The following is a 17,689-nucleotide window of genomic DNA, read 5'->3' as shown; positions in this document are numbered from 1 at the left end:
TTATAATTTAGTTGATATATAGTACTCCCTCCGTTTTTTATGAAGTGTCATCAGTCGTTAAAATACACATACCAATAAAATAAGATATTTTACATTTGTAATCTTAGTAATTATCATAATGAATGTATATATACAACTAATTATTACATTCATACAAGTATTAAATAAGGATAAAATAGGAAAAAATGTCATAAATATACTCTCAAATTTTGAAATGAGACATTTATTGAGAAATAAAAAAATGAGCTAAATAGGACACTTATAAAAACACGGAGGGAGTATAATGTTTGATACGATCGAATTAATTAATTTATCACAAATTTACGTTGCATTAATAAAGATGAATTGATGAACATATCGTATGCACACCTCTTATATGAGATATATACTTCCTCAGTTTTATTAAATGTCATTAAACAAATGTCCCATTTCAAAATTTCATAGTAAAATACTCAATGAAGAATTTCTATTATACCCTTGTATTAATGAAAAATTCTTTACCTTTTCAATTTTCATGTAATAATTAGGGGTGAAAAGAAGAAAATTACCCACTTTCTTGGTATTATTCTGACGGCATTGGACACTTAAAAAAATGAGAGGATATATTTTTAATGATTAATCATAGTTTCCATCCTATATTTATAGTATTTTAAAAAGTATATCCCCAACTCATATTTTCACTTTAAAAATTCCTTGACTTTAGACACACACACACACACACACACATATATATATATATATATATATATATATATATATATATATATATATATATATTATTGAATTCGAATTCGAATTCGATGATAGATGATGGGATTTTTTTTTCAAAATTGAGAGTTTACAAAGTGAAATCGTGAGTTTGGGACATTTTTTTTTGTAAAACAATGAAAATTGGAATATAAATTATGATTAACTCTACTTTTAATCTGAAAAAAACTTAATATTTAATTTTGAAAAAAAAAATATCACCGTGAATGAAGAATTAGAATCCTAGACTCATAATTTGGTCAAGATCTCATCATTAATAAATTAGAAGATATGTAGCCTAAGCCTTTGCCAATAATTGAGCTTTTCATGCAGCTAGTAAATATTTTTTTCAACGAAACATATTATTTTGTATGTGAACGTTATGGGAAGTTTGTACATAGCATAGGATTCGTCAAATAATACAAGCAACTGCCTCATTATTTAAAAAGGAGTTTTCGTAAATAAAATCACAAATTATTTTGAAATTGTAATTTTTACGTGACTTTTGAAGTGTGATAAATTAAATCACCATCTTTTCAAGTTTTACAATTTCATCCTTTTATTTTACGTGGAGTAGTAAAAACGTTGTTTTTCTTGTGGGGCCTAAACGACGCCGTTTCGTATCATTTCAATTAAAATTTCCTCTAAGTATAAAGGAAATATATCATGTATCTGCACCCTAATTTCCAATATTCAACCATTTTATTTCAGACGACGCTGTAACATAAAAATATTACTTGACGAACTAATTCACGTAAATTCCAACTCAATAATTTGGTGATCGAAAAAAATAAGCAAAAAATTTACAAAAATTAAGAATTAATATGATGATTTAATTCGTCACACTTCAAAAGTCACGCTAAAATGCGAGATAATTAGTTTAAGGGATCCTTCTGAATTAAACCGTTTAATTTTGAAATGAGTTAAGGTACATGAATCTAGTTCTTTAAGAAAGTAGCTTAAAAATTATTTTTTTGCATAAAATTTCGACCGTTTATGGATTAAACTAAGCGAATTAAAAGATATTTAAATCTAGTTTCTAGAGAAGAAAATTGAGTTATAAATAATGTTCTTACAGAGAGTTAGAAACATGTCGGGACAGATTCGAAGCCACATATGAATCTAGTTTTCATAAAAAGAAAAACAAATCTGAAAAATAATGTTTCTAAATATAGTAACGATCATCTTACTCAAATCTGTCAGAACACAAATCTGTCAGAATATAAAATAATATGTAATATTTAAATTAATTCGGGGGTTGTAAAAATAAAAAGAAATGGACATTGCGAATAAAATAACCCACACATTATAAACCTCCAACGGGGTTTTGGGCCCAAATGGAATGGGCCTATAATCGCCAAGGCCCAAATATAGTTGAAGAATTTTTTAAATGAATATATTTGGGCCATGAGACATATCTTACTACTAAAAAAAGAAATAGAAAGTGGGCAATGGGAGAGAACCAAATAGAAATGGGAAAACAAATCATATATTTAATCTCGGAGAAATAACGAATTAGTATTATTATTTTTAAATAAAAAAATTATATTTATTCTCATAAGGAGGTTTTATTTTTTATAATTAATTTAAATAGATAAAAATATAATGTGAGCTAGTTTATTGTGTTATTAAAATAGATCGAACTTTATGTTGTTCTGAGTAACACCGACAATTTTTGGCACAATACAATAATCCGACGTAAATACATACAAAATTAATGGTTTAGTGTAAAATCTTACTCCCTCCGTCTCACAAAAACATGAACGTTTTACCATTTTGGGGTGTCTCACAAAAACATGAACCTTTCCATTTTAGTACATCATGGCCCACCACTATCTTTCCTTAATTAATTCATTACTCTCACAACACCTTTTAAAGTGGGACTCATTTTCCACTTACTTTAACTCTCAACTAACATTTCTTAAAACCCGTGCATTTCTCTTTGTTCATGTTTTTGTGAGACGGAGAGAGTATCAGATTGACTCAATAAACGACACAATTATTATTGTGTCGGGTTAAAACAGGTCTGATCCAGGCCACCATTAAAAAAATATATATAATAATATTATTATATGATATTTTGTCCGTGAAGCTAATCTCCATTTGAATAATTTAATATGAAGTGTATTGTTGTATTGTTGTATATTTTTTTTCAATAATATTGTCTGTTTTATTTAGGTTAGGAACTGAATTTGTTGTGTAAAATAGCAAATTATGCATTATTGTTGTTATTATAAGTTTTACGATTTTCGTGTCGTTATCATGCGTATAAGTTTAAGTTGTAATCGTGTCATGTCAACACGAAAGATATCATGTTATATTCGTGTTCATACCGGATTTGTGTTCGTGTTCGTGTTCAAATTGAACATATCTTTAAAAGGTCAGATTCAAGTTTAGCTTTAACATGTTGACACGAGTCACACGATAGAAATTTGATCTGTACGATTTGCAAATCCTAGACTCCCAGGGCCTTTCTAATAAGTTCTATCGTTTGAGCTACTTCTGAAGATTTCATTTTATTTAAAATTGAGCCATGTAGCTTGGCAAATGCATCATGAATTGAAAATTATGATGAGATAATTTTCAGTCATAAAAAATAAAAAAATCATTTAGTAATTGAAAATATGAATTTGAAAATTATGACATCCCAACGTGTGGCTCACATGATCATATCACCTTATCTAGCGGGCTTGTGGTGCTCACTTCACTCGATCACTTCACCTTGCTCAAAATCCCACTCCTTCCACACAAACCTCACAACAATGGCTTCCTCAACTACGCTCTCCCCCGCCATCGCCCCTTCTCAGGTACGTAAACTCCTTCAATTTCTCAATTCCCCCAAAATTCAATTTCACTATTCATCGATCGCCGCTGCAATTTTTTAAATTAAAAAAAATTGTGATCGATCAGCTGTGCTCCGGGAAGAATGGGATGAACCGATGCGCGAACGTGGCGGTGGCGAAGCTCGGGAAGGGAAAGGGGATGAAGGTCAGGTGTATGGCGACGAGCGTGCCGGCCGATCGGGTGCCCGACATGGGGAAGAGGGAGCTCATGAATCTGCTGCTGCTTGGCGCCATTTCTCTTCCCTCCGTCGGGATGTTGTTGCCTTACACTTACTTCTTTGTTCCGCCTGGGTCAGTTTCCCCTCTCTCTCTCTCTAGTTTTGGTAGATTTTTGTTGAATTGAATTGAATTGATTGTGTGGAGTTGATTGTTTGATCAACTCTGATTGAGGCATTTGAGTAATCACTGGGAAAATAGATTATGTTTTTACATGTTAATCATGTTTTTTGTCGTCTAACTTTTAGCGTTTTCGAGAAAATGTCTCAAGTTTTCGTTTTCCGTTAAAAAACCCTCAACTTTAAAAAATATGGCGCCATAAACCGTTAAGTGAAGGAACGGACGAGTCATCTCGCCGGATTCTTAAATGGGAGTGGAACAACGTTAACTGTTTTATTGGGTGAGATGGAAAAAAAGATTTCGCCTAAAAGTCCGGTGAGGTGACTAATTGTTCTATCGTCTGATTGTGAGAGTGTTTGGCTGAGCTTATAAGCTCTTTAAAATACTTCATCCGTCCAAGAAAAGTATGACACAATCCATTTTAAGACATGATCCTATCACTTTTTCTTATCTTTTATCCTTACAAATATTCCTTATTTACAAAAAAATCATTTTTAATTCAATCTCAACCACTCACTTCAAATTTTGGTGGGACCCTTTCTCAACTACATAAAAATCACCACTAATTTTCTTAAAACTTGTGCCCATAAAAAGTTTCTTCAAAGTATATTTGGTAGAATAAGCCTCCTAACGAGCTTATAAGCTTCTTCAAAGTATTTGGATTACGTTAGATTTGTGAGATCATTGTGATTGGTGTACAAGGGCACTACTGAGCAGGGGTGGACGCAGAAAAAAAATGAATTGTGTTTTTTAAATTTCGAGAATTTTAGAAGACAATTTTCTTATGATTGGGTTTGATGATAGGGGCTTTTGCATAACAATTTGCTCAAAAATCCTATAGTTTGACGATTCTCTATGTCTTGAGCGGTTCTGCTTCTTGAGGGCTTCGTGTTTAATATTCATAGGGCTCGATATCCTAATCTGCAACCAGCCTATGTTGATGAAATTCTATCATATCAGTTTGTACATTACTTTTACGTGCATCATGACTCCGTGTGTGATCTGGTGACTGAGAACAGCTCCGGAGGGGATGGAGGCGGCACTCCCGCCAAGGATGCGTTGGGAAACGACGTCGTTGCAGTCGAATGGCTCAAAACACACGGGCCCGGTGACCGGACCCTCACACAGGGATTGAAGGTAAAAACTATTTGTTCATCAGATGCTAGAAAGATAGCTTTGCCAGTGAAGCATCTGTGTTTGATTCTTTGATGACTCTGTTTCAGGGTGATCCCACCTACCTTGTTGTGGAGAACGACAGAACACTCGCGACGTATGGTATCAATGCCGTCTGCACCCACCTTGGCTGCGTCGTGCCGTGGAACAAAGCTGAGAACAAGTTCATGTGCCCGTGCCACGGATCGCAATACAACAACCAAGGAAAAGTTGTGAGGGGGCCTGCTCCCTTGGTAAGTTGCAACGACGTTTTTCGTTATATTTTCGTGTTACATTTCGTTACATCTTGTTCTTGTGCTTGAACGAATGCCCCACGATGACTCTTGTTTAGTTATGATACGAAAATAGGAGACCGTCTCAACGTGAGATTTGGTCAAGATCCAAATCCGGACCAAATTCCAATGGCGTATTTGTAACCTTGATGGTATTTACAAATACGACATTGAAGAATGGGTTTTGATCCGTTTTCTTGACCCGACTCATGGTGAGACAGTCTCACACAAATATGATACGAAAATAGGAGACCGTCTCAATGTGAGATTGGTCAAGATCCAGATCCAAATCCAAACCAAATTCCAATGGCGCATTTGTAATCTTGATGGTATTTATAATTACAAATACCACACCGAAGAATGGGTTTTGATCCGTTTTCTTGACCCGACTCACGGTGAGACAGTCGAACACAAGACTCTCCCCGAGCTCGTCTCAAATTTGGGATTTTTCAATTTTTTTTTTGGGAATTTTGTTGTGATATGATTTGTAATTTTTTTTTGTTGTGCAGTCTTTGGCTTTGGCTCATGCAGACCTTGATGATGGGAAGGTTATTTTTGTTCCATGGGTGGAGACTGATTTTAGAACTGGAGAGGACCCATGGTGGGCTTAGATCTTTCTAGAACCTTCCATTTGTGTATCTATGAATGTAAGCCCTCAAGAAAAACTTGATGTTACATGTATTTTTGATATCATACTTTAATTTGTGTAAATCACATTTTTGAATTTTATGCAAGAGATTGCATATGGCTCATCACATTCTTGGCCCCTATATGTATAAGTTCACGTGATACAAATTTTGTAATTAAACAACATTTGGTCTCATCTGCATGCAAAGCCACTAGGCATGAATTTGCAGCAAAAACTTACACGTTTAGCTCTTGTTCACATATTTGAACTACTTCAACAACCCCTCTCTCTCACTCTCTCTCTCTCTAACATGTCGGCCGGAATCGCCTACTCTACGACCAAAGTCTCCGAGGGAGACGAAGCCGAGGACGTCGATGTTGCTACATTCGATTTCAAGAAAGGGGTCAAGAATCTTGTTGATACTGTGCCAAAGTTGAACAAGTTGCCATCTCAATTCATTCTACCTTTAGAGAGAAACCCTTTGTTTGTAAACTATGCCCATATTCCTATAATCGACATAAGTGTCCTATATGGAGCTTCTCAAACTAGGGTTTCAACCGTCGAAGCCATCGGCTCGGCTTGTCGAGATTGGGGAATTTTTACGGTTAGTCGCTTGCGTATGTTCGATGCTGTCAATGGGGACACTATAGCGTCCCTATTGACAGCATCGGAATTTATGTATAAAGTCATATTATATTATGAATTTGTAACAATTTCACTTTTTGGTGGTAGATCATCAATCATGGGATTAAGGAGGCATTGGTAAAGGAAATGATGGAAGTTGCAGAGGAATTTTTTGGTCTGAATTTGAGTGAGAAAATGAAGTATGCATCAGATGATGTAATGAGCCCAGTTAGGTATGGGACAAGTTTGAACACATCAAAGAAGCATAATCTTCATTGGAGGGACTTTTTCAGACATTATGGTCACCCTTTTCAAGACACCTTCCACCTCTGGCCTCTCAATCCTCCTAATTATAGGTATTTTTGGGTTAATTATGTTTTTACATTTTTATTTTTCAGCATTTTCTAGAAAATATTCCCAATTTTTAATTTTTGTTCAAATGTTTTTCGAAAAGTATCCAGGTATACAAAATTCCACGACAAAGTAACGAGTCATCTCGTCGGATTCTTAGGTGGAACGACGTCGTTTTATTGGGTGAGATGGAAAAAAAAATCACCTAAGAATTCGGCGAGATGACTTATCATTCTGTCGCAAGATTTTACATAGCGGAATATTTTTTCAATAATGTTGAAAGTTGAGGTATTAGCAAAAAAGGCAAAAATTAGGGGATACAAAGCATGACTGTGTGAGACCATCTGACCGTGAAACGGGTCAAAACACAGTTATCAGTCTCAACCGATCTTGAAAATATTAATTTAGTAACGGTACTGATTACAGAACCTAACATCGTACTAAATTTTGTGCGAAGAAATGTCGCTAGGGTATACTTGGAGCAACTGTGGGAGATGGCAATGAAGATATTCGAGGCGATATCGGAAGGACTAGGGCTTGAGAAGAGGTACATAGAGGAGTCTTTGGGTGAGGGGGTTCAGATTCTTGCAGCCAACTACTATCCACCATGTCCTGAGCCAGACAAAACATTAGGGCTGGCTGCTCACTCTGATCATGGTGCACTCACCATTTTGACACAAAATGGTGTGGATGGTTTGCAAATTAAACATGATCAAACATGGCTTGCAGTTCAACATCTACCTGGCTCTTTTCTTGTCAACATTGGAGATTATTTGGAGGTTAGTATTGCAAATTCTAATTCTACTTTCTTTTGTCCAGTGAAAATAGTCCCCTTTTAATTTGCACATAGATTTAAGAATGTAAATTTAATTATTTTATTTTGTCATTATTTATTTCTACATGTCATTTAAATCAACATTTGACAAAATTATTTTAGTAAAAGAAATACTTTAATACAATTTTAATCAAGAAGTTGGATTAAGTTTTAGGACATCCCAAAGAAATAATGAATTAAATTCGTGGGACGAAGGAGGTACTTATTTTATGTATTGAGAACGTTGGGTGGCGGATGGTATTGGTTTGAACGTCTCCAAATTCGATAAGAGGTGTTTATTTTGGATGATAAATTTACAGTACATAAAATTCACTATTTGAAGGATTATATGATCTAATGTTTCCGAAGTTATTTAGTCTATGAAATGATATGGTGGATTAGCTGTTATTCCTTCCGTTCACCAATTTTTTTTTTCTATTTTTTCATTTTGATATGTCCATAAAAAGTATACATATTTATAATCATCAATAGTATCCCTTATTTACAGTTATTGTCATTAATGAACACATCACTCAACCAAATTAATCAATTTAAAATTATATTAAGAGTGAGTCCTTTATTCCACCCACACGACTCACTTAATTATCACCCTCAATATTTACACCTTATTCACCAATATTGTTAATTTGTACCCACTACTCAACTAAATTAATCAAATTTAAAACTAAAATAAAAATGAAACTCTTATTTCACTTACAACATTAAATAATCTGTCACTATGAAATGAACATTTTTTTGTTGGAGGGAGGGGGTATTATTTTCGGTGTTAATTATACTTTCTAATTTCTATCATCGCCTTCTGAGTTTATATATTTATTTATTTCAAAAATATCACGACCTTAAGATTTTATTATAAGAAAAAAGAAATAAGAAAACTCAAAAATTACAAATCGAATATGAGCCTCGTTAAAATCTTTCCGACGGATGTACCATCGAAGCATGTATGACAATAGATATTGATGTACAACATGTGTAGATATTGAGCAACGGAAGGTACAAGAGCGTGGAGCATCGAGCAACGGTGAATGCGCAACGTACAAGGATTTCTATAGCTGTGGGCCATGGGCCTCCACTGTCGAGCTTTATTGGGCCTGCAAGCCCACTTGTTACCGAGAAAGATTCGGCCCAATATGGGCCCATAAAATACAAGGACTATATTAGGCTCCAACAAAGTAGCACAGCTCGTGGGAAGACTGCGCTGCTGGCAATAAAGCCCAACAAAATTTGAATTTTTTTTTTATTCAGTGTTTGTGATATGTTTGACTGAGACATCTTGGAGTATAAGATATCAACCTTATATTTTTGATTAGATGCATCAAATTATCTTTTTTATAAATAAATTATAGTAGGAGAGTGAAATTTTGATAGATTAATATAATAATTTATAATAAAAATGTAACATTAGAAATATTTTAGTTTATTTTTAAATTAATAAATAATATAATTAGGATTAGTATTACATATCCCACCTAAAAGATTATCAGAATCTCAATAATCTATATAATACATTATTCAGCCCTGACTTAATAATAGGCTTCATATTTTGAAGTAAACATAATATTACGAAATCATAAGTATATTATACAATCATCCCTCATAAACAAATTATTAATTAAGTTATATTCAATCTTCTCATACCACTATCTCATTTTAGTTTTAAAATTTTCGAGCAGGGAAAAATAAAAGAAACATATTATAAAGTTTTTTGTGAAAATATGCAAACGGACATACTATGCAGATATTTTGGTGAGAGAGAAATAAGACTATATATAAAAAATTAACGAAAAAGGAATACGCAGAAATAGAATGAATACGTGACATTTTTGTTCTAGTTAAATTTTAAGCAGTTTAATTCTCTAACAAAAAAAAAATATATTAAGCGGTTCGGGTTCTGTCTTATAAATTTTTATGGCTTATCATGCTTCACTTTAAATAATATAGTCTTAATTAATATTTATTGAAGCTTGGAAAATTATATACCCTAATTACAGATTTTTAAAGTCCTAGCTAATAACTAAGAGCATCCACAGCCGCGAGCCAAGCTTCCAATCTCGTAGGTGGGCCCCATCCACCCGAGCCATTAGCTCTGCAGCAACGAGCCCCATCTCATTGTTATCCAGAATTTTGGCAATTTTTTTTTTTCTTTTTTAGTTGGTTCAAAAATCTGATTGGGCGTGAAGAGCACGCCCCTCTCTCCCTCTCTCTCTCTTTGTGTGCTCGGAACGCATTTGCGCGCCTTGCTTGCACAATCCGGGCTTCGCAATGACGGAGGGCTCGTCCGAGCTGGGCGCCCCCCCGCTGCAAATGCTCTAATGAATTATTAACCATGGAGGCAATTATTTGAACATTATTGAGCACGTTAAATTTACAAAATGCTTTTGTCTACATTTCATATAAATTTAGTTATTGTCGTGGTATATATATATAGATTTATAAAAATGGTTTGGCAAAAAAACAAAGGCATAAGATACGAGGAGATGGTGAAAATCAAGATGAAGACAAACATGCAACCGCGATTCCCTCTTTCAAAACATGTGCCCAGACATATTAAAATTTGATCATGCATGTGATGCTACATTTGTAAATTCCCAAATAAGGTTTTTTGATCTAAGTCTTTTGTTGTTCAAACTATTTATTTATTTTCATACAAACTAGAAATGACCAACATACTCCATCTTGGGAGTTGCTCGAGTTTTTGAAATTTGAAGCCTCTTTGAAAAGTAAATTAACTTTTTTCATTTGCAAGATTCTCTCTCTTTCTCCAAATTAATTTTAAATAATACTCCACATTTAAGCATCTTGATTCCTCCTATTATTGCTTCATATTATAGAAATTAATTCTGATGAAAATAACATAACCAGCAAGGCGAAGCACATCATTTGATAAAAAAAAAAAGTATTGTAGGCACAATAAAAATCGAGCATGACAAATGTAGACAAACACAACTACGTTTACAAAAAGAAAATATGTAAGCAACCAAAATTCGTATTTGTGAATACATATATTTATGATGGAGTTAATTACATGTATATATAGTATCAATATTTTTCATTTACAAAAAAAAAAAAAAAAAAAAACACCTTGCACGTTAAACATGATCCTTATCATTGATCATCTTTAAAAAAAGACCCTTTCTATTATTACAACTTACAACATCAATTTAAATTATACAAAATTAAAATCAATATAGTTGTCAAAAAAATGCACGTTGCAAATTTTTTCACATTTATCGCCTCTTTTTAATTTGACAGAAAATAATCCAAAATTTTTTAAAAAATATGTTGTAAGAGAAAATGAATAAATAATATTCCATTCGTCTATAAAATAGATACTAATTTTGTGGACAGAGTGAGTATAATTTTATAACTATTTTCATATGTTTATATAAAAAAAAAAAATTAGTATTTTTTTTTTGGAAAATTGTCCCTTATTTTAAAACATCATTAATCAAACTCAATCTTATAAAATTTCCAATTTATCCAATCAATTTTGAGAGGTCCACTCCTCCAACTCATATAAATTTTCCAATTATTTATTAAAATTAATGTCTCAAAACCATACTACAATTTTTATGAATGAAATTAGTAATAGTAATATTGCTATTTCGCCAATGAGACTTTGCTCTAGTGACAAAACTGAGACACCCAAAGACCCACCTTTGTGAAAAATCTTGGATTCAATTCCATCTGCGCACGGTGATATTTTCTCATGCGTGATCCCCCGAATTACATAATTGATTATATTCATTTATAATTTCAAAAAAATATTGCTATTTCCCCATCAAATGCCTACCATTTAAATAATACCCTAAATACAAATATAATTACGTGGATAATAGAGTTTATATATGGTAAAACTGTAAAAGTAAGACCTTCTCGTACCACTACATATCAAGATCACCAGATGTCTGAAAATTTACAGTGCGACAAAATGACAAAAATGACCCCACGCCCCATTTTGTCAACTTGCTTCACGTGAACCCACCCCCCCAATCACAGCCAGCATTTCACAGAGAAAGAGATCAGGTGTGTACAGGCAATAATGAAATGACAAAAATACCCCCCACCAATGCTACAGCAAAAGAAACGGAAGAATGATTAGGGGCGGCAGAATCGGAAGCAGCGCGGCGGCGCCGGAGGAATCGTATTTGTCGAACTGCAGAGAGTCGACGGCGAGGGGCATGTTCTCCTGGTCCGGGGAGCAGGTGGACTCGCGCGGGGGGTGCGCACTGTACATGATGGCGCGCAATACAGCGGACACCGTGGGAATGTACGCCGTCTTGTTGCGGGCCAGCAGCCACGTCAGCCCCATCAGCCGGCAGTCCCTGCTCAGCATCTTGCTCGCGCGGTCGCTGTCGCCGCCGCCTCCGCCTCCTTTTGTTACGTTTTTGCCCCCCACCGTCAGCTGGCCACACAAGGGTAATTTAGTCATTTCAGAATAGATCATATACAAGTTTGGTCTGGTCTAGTCTAGTCATAGGATAAAGTCAACATTTTGCTGCTTTATAATCCCTCCGTCCCATGAAGCATGACACGGTTCTTTTCGACACGAAAATTAAGAAATTCGTATTTTGTGTGTTAAGTTTGGTATGTGAAAAAGTAAAAGGATAAATTTTTTGTCATTTTTAGAAACGTGTCATGCTTCGTGGGACAGACCAAAAAGAAAACTGTGTCATACTTCGTGGAACGGAGGGAATAATAAAAATTAATTTGATCATAAAAAAAACAGATTAATTTATGTCACAAAACTATCATTTTTAAAAAAAAAAATCCGAACTTTTAATTTCTTTTATAAAATATCTTGTAATACAAAATTCGATAACGAAAAATGACAAAAATATACCGAACTTTCAATATTTTCAAACAATGATGGAGTATGATTCTCCAATAATGACGGTTCCGAAATATTTCATTCGACAAGATAAATTATATTTTCATCAATGAATTTTGTACGACAAGATATTTTTATGGGAAAAACTGAAAGTTGGTGATTGTTTTTAGGGAAAAATGAAAATTCCGTACATGAAATACTGTTAATCCAAAAAAGAAGAAGAAAAGATTACCACTTTTACGCATTATATGTGTTGTGTGTCTAGTATCTAAACCACATTACTAAAAAAATTATTGGAATATACTACAAAGGAAAGAAACAAATGAAAAGCTTATGAAAAAGGTGAAAAGATGGAACTTTTTACATACGAGGGGCTCTAGTCACGAAGCAATCAAGTCGTTTGATCGCTTTTTGATTCTGCTAATTCCAAAATTCGTATAAATATAAACATAAAATTGACATTGCAATTTGATGCTTTGTTTTGGACGAATATTTTGATTATGACAAGATTATAACAATAATTAAATTTATGCAACATTTTTACCTTCATTTGACATGCACGAAACTGAATAATGTGATATGTATGTATAATGTATGTATATGCATAGTTGAAAATCTCAGAAACTGGAAATGAAATGAGTGATTAATGGAGATCAGATCACCAAATTTTAGGCAAAATATATTTTCACATCTGCTTCATTTTGAAGGAAGATAATAATGAACAATAATTCAATTTGGAGAATTAATTTTTCCCTAAAAAAACAAAAAAACTACCAAAGCTCGGGAGCATTAATGGCGGAAGTATTTATGAAGCTCAAAAAATCCCCAATGATTGAGAAGAAATAAATGCGAGCAAAAAAAGTATATAAACGAACCTTTTCGAGAGCGCCGAGGCATTTGGTGCAGCCAGCGTAGGACGAATTCCTGCAGTTGCGCTCGAGATTCCTGACGGCGGCGGTGGGGGTGGCGTTGAGGTGATTTCCGGTGAGGTTGAACGCGGCAGGGCAGGTGAGCGACGTGATCTGGTGGAGGCGGATCCCGCAGAAGCACAAAACGGCGTCGCACGAGGCGTTCGGCTGCGGCAGGTGTATGTTGCGCCCGGCCAGCGAGGCCTGCAGCGTGTCGACGCACTTCTGCGAGTCGTCGGGCATCATCGGGAGCTCGGAGGAGGCCGGCGGCGCGGCGGCGGGGACCTGCAGGGCGGAGCGGGCGTGGGCGGCGAAGAGCCAGGCGGCGAGGACGGGGCAGCAGCGGCCGCGGTCGAGGTTGCGGCCGCAGGCGGCGCGGACGCCGCCGAAGAGCTCGGCGGAGAGGTCGAGGCGGCAGGGCTGGGTCGCGGTCTGGACCGGGAAGGCCGGGACCGTGTTGGAGTCGCCCGGTTTGAGCGGCTGGGCCGGTTCGGAGAGGAGACCGGCGAGGGAGCGGTCGAGGAGGAAGAGGAAGATGAGAATCAGGAATTTGAGCATTGGGGATTTGGATTGCCGGCTCATTTAGGTTATCATTCAAATTGAATTTCTAAATTTGTGGTGGAGATGGAGATGAAGAGACAGAGAGAGATGGATTATTTTTCCTCAATTTTTTTTTTTTAATTTTTTTTTAGGATTTTGGGGAAATGGGGTTTTGAATGAATGGGGATTTTAGCCAAAAAGGAGGAGAGTAGGAGATGGTGAGGGAAAGTTGTGAGACACCTTTTACTTGAAATAGGAGAAGGCAAATGGAACTGAGTAAGAAGCTGAGGGCTTCTTTTTCTATGGAAGATTGTCTGATGAGAGAGATGATGAGAGAGAGAGAGAGAGGAGGCTATGGTTTTCTTTTCTTTTTTTTGCTTAAAGAAACTAATGATTTTTTATTATGGTTATTTGAATTTCGATTTAATGATTCGAATGTAACGTCTTATTAATTGAGTTGTGTTGACTTCTGGATTCACGAAATGTATTTTTGATGCCTTGAAAGGTTTCGTTAACTTTCTTAATATATATTCACTCTGTCTACGAAAAATTTATCATACGCTGGACAACACGTACTTTAATAAAATTATTGATAATATTGTATGTAGAGTAAGAGTATCATTATAATTGTAATTTTAAATTAAGTGATTGTAAATTGAGTTATTGTATTAGAAAATTAAAGGAGAAAATAGCTTTTTTTTTTATTTAGGAGAAACTAGCTAGCCACCTCATTTGTCAAGCCTATTGGCTATTGCTAATGATTCATACTCTTCTGATTCCTAAGACATGTGATTTTGAAGTTCTAATCCAAAAAATTGATTGAAAATTTTCCTTTAAAAATAAGTAATTAAGCTTGGAAACTTCATTCGGTTCAATTTAAAATAAAATAAAAATATTTTTCATAAGAATTTGAGTTGAGACTCGGAATTATGAACATTGAGTATTATACTAAAAAAGTGCAATTATAATATATACTATCCCAAAATTCTTAAAATATTGTGAAACTTTTTACTAACTTTTTGATGGAAAAGGGGAGTTAGGTTTGGCGATTTGTAAAGATACTTTATGATTTGATATCAAAATGGTATTGTACAGTCAAAAAGAGCTCGAGAGGAATTTGAGGTTAATGGTGTAGGATTTGTTTTCCTACAATCAATAATTGTCACTTCAAATCTAAATAATTACTCATTTTTCTATGGTAATGTAACAATTAAACAATAATTATTGTCAAAAGAAAACATTCCATATCAACGACAATTTGTATGTCTTTTTATACTAGCTAATTATTTAATGTTAAATTGAATAAAGTGGAGTTTGTGGGGTGGGTGGTGAGAGAGAGAGAAGAGAATCAAGGAAAAAGATGGTGTAAGAAAGGGAAGGGTGTCTGGGCATTTGGCAGTTTTATCCTGTCTTTTTCCTTTCATTTCATTCCCCTCGCCCCAACCCCCCCCCCCCCCCCCCATCTCTCTCTCTCTCTTTATATATATATATATATATATATATATGAGACGTGAAAGTCTATTTTCTATCTGGCTCGTGACTCAGGCCAATTGCACTAAAATAGGGGAATTTCTAAGCTAAATTTATTTCCAATTTTAATAACTTTGTTTTATGAATAATGGAAACAAAAAAGTACATAGATTTGTAATTGACATTTATAATTGAAAACATTATCTAAGAGCATCAACAACCAACCGTGCACCCAGTCCAGCATTGGTATTGCACCCGCCCGGATTCAATAGATTTTTTTTTTAATTACGAAAATGGGGCGCGTGTAGCACACTCATCCCCTTCGCTCCACCTTCGCAGCAGGAGCGTTCCATCGCTCCACCTCCATTGCACCCGGGGTGCGACATCGGTTGCGGGTGCGATAGATCGGGATCGATCCCGGCTTCGCACCCGCCGATGTTGATGCTCTAAATAAGTGAAGTAGTGTAAATTAGAGAAAATATATCGAAATCACTCGTATTAAATCTCGTGCATGCGAACAATATTGAAGTGGCGTAGAAACTGCAATAATTTTTTATTGATAAATTAGTAAATAAATAAATTTTAAAGACCGCTCGACCAAAGACTCGAACTCATAACCTCAAATTTTGAGCATTAACCTCGTACCGTTAAACCCATGATAAAATTTAAGCAAATTGAAAGTTTATGTATTTTGTGATCAATTTTAAATCATGTGCAATTTTTGAAATGGCTTATAGTTTGTGTATTTACATGACAACAACCTTTTTTTTTTAACAATTACCATTTTAAGCATCAAAATTTTAACCTTTATGTATCGATCTAATGATAAAATAGTTAATGTTTAAAGCTAAATATCTCAATCTTGATTTCACACTCACACGAAAAGTTTAATCGAAAGAAAAAAAAAAACATCAAGAACTGGATATTTTCTTTAAAAAGCCCACGTAAGAGTCCAATCATACTTCTCACAATAAAGGGCCACAATAGAAGCCCAACAGTAATTGGAAATTTTATGGTTCAATTTCACTGCTGCTAATTATTTTGTGATTATTGGATTTTTATTTTTAATCGGAGAGTCTTGTGTGAGATCATCCGATTGTAAACAGATCGATTAATATTTGGACCCAAATTTTATAAAGACGAATTTATAAAAATAAATATGAGTTGGATTCAAATAATTTACAGGTAAAATAGTCTCACATAATTTTTTTTTGTTAATTTTATTTCCCTTAAACATACGAAAAGCCCACTGCTTGGTTACATTCGAATAGTATTTTTTTACAAAAATGTAGATTCGATATTTAGTACAATTTATTAATTTCATATTTTATATATTAAGTGATTAAAAATATACCGATATTTTTTTAGCAAGTCTATCTACATTTACAAGTGCAAATGAATTTCATAATTAATTATTTCACCGATAATAGGCTCGTAGCATCTGCAAATATGTTCAAATTAAATATGTTTTGCATCTATAATCCATTAGCTATGATTCTGTAGATTTTGCGAATCTAATTGGTAAATTCCCTACTTATTGAGCGATGATTAATAATTTCTTGATTAAAAATCTGATAAAGGGCCATTTATTCTCAAAATCAATAAGCAGTACGAATTATTTAAAAACGTAATATGAATTTATTATATTTTCCCTGTATTTCTTGCATTCTAAATACGTCTCAGTTATTTCGTTTAATAATGTTTCACATTTAATCCTAATAAGGCTTAAATTTTGTTCCCGAGATGAATTATGAAATCAAATAATATTTCAGACTAATTAAAAATTCTTTTCAAGCTATATAGCAAAGATTTAATTTCTTAAGCAACTCTTTATTTTTATTTTTTTATTTTTTTTTCCAGTTTACAATTGTCTAACATCTCTATTTAATAGAATTGCTCCATTTCTACTCATTTTGTTAATAAATTCTGTCAGTTCAATTCAATTGTATTTGCTCTATGTAGTTTAATTCTTCGTTGCCTCTTCAAAAGTGAGTATTTCTTTTTTCTTTTTTCTTTTATGTCTTTTCATTATTTGAATTTAATTGTTATAATATTGCATGTAAATGTGCATTTCCATATAATTTGGAAAATTATAAGCGGTGAAATTTAAACCTTAAATTTTGCATAGACC

General features: G+C 34.2%; 3 protein-coding genes across 3 annotated transcripts; 2 read left to right on the top strand and 1 right to left on the bottom strand.

Annotated features, from left to right (window-relative positions):
* Positions 1-3,151: 3,151 nt before the first annotated feature.
* LOC131009300 (cytochrome b6-f complex iron-sulfur subunit 1, chloroplastic) lies at positions 3,152-6,126 on the top strand. The gene is made up of 5 exons (XM_057936597.1): positions 3,152-3,554; positions 3,658-3,881; positions 4,946-5,063; positions 5,150-5,332; positions 5,881-6,126. Exons 1-5 carry the CDS (start codon positions 3,372-3,374, stop codon positions 5,980-5,982), a joined length of 810 nt encoding a protein of 269 aa, XP_057792580.1. The 5' UTR covers positions 3,152-3,371; the 3' UTR covers positions 5,983-6,126.
* A 90-nt stretch (positions 6,127-6,216) lies between these two features.
* LOC131009252 (flavanone 3-dioxygenase 2-like) lies at positions 6,217-9,116 on the top strand. Its single transcript, XM_057936528.1, has 4 exons — positions 6,217-6,603; positions 6,732-6,979; positions 7,432-7,753; positions 8,786-9,116. The coding sequence occupies exons 1-4, from the start codon at positions 6,217-6,219 to the stop codon at positions 9,035-9,037; spliced, it is 1,209 nt and encodes a 402-aa protein (XP_057792511.1). The 3' UTR covers positions 9,038-9,116.
* A 2,488-nt stretch (positions 9,117-11,604) lies between these two features.
* LOC131009272 (uncharacterized GPI-anchored protein At4g28100) lies at positions 11,605-14,486 on the bottom strand. Its single transcript, XM_057936558.1, has 2 exons — positions 13,516-14,486; positions 11,605-12,214 (listed from the first exon to the last, which is right to left on the bottom strand). The coding sequence occupies exons 1-2, from the start codon at positions 14,128-14,130 to the stop codon at positions 11,882-11,884; spliced, it is 948 nt and encodes a 315-aa protein (XP_057792541.1). The 5' UTR covers positions 14,131-14,486; the 3' UTR covers positions 11,605-11,881.
* Between the last annotated feature and the right edge of the window lie 3,203 nt (positions 14,487-17,689).

This window comes from Salvia miltiorrhiza, chromosome 2 (genome assembly GCF_028751815.1).
Source record: "Salvia miltiorrhiza cultivar Shanhuang (shh) chromosome 2, IMPLAD_Smil_shh, whole genome shotgun sequence".
NCBI classification, from domain to species: Eukaryota; Viridiplantae; Streptophyta; class Magnoliopsida; order Lamiales; family Lamiaceae; genus Salvia; species Salvia miltiorrhiza.
The sequence above is the reverse complement of the archived record's forward strand: the minus strand, read 5'-3'. Positions and strand labels throughout refer to the sequence as shown.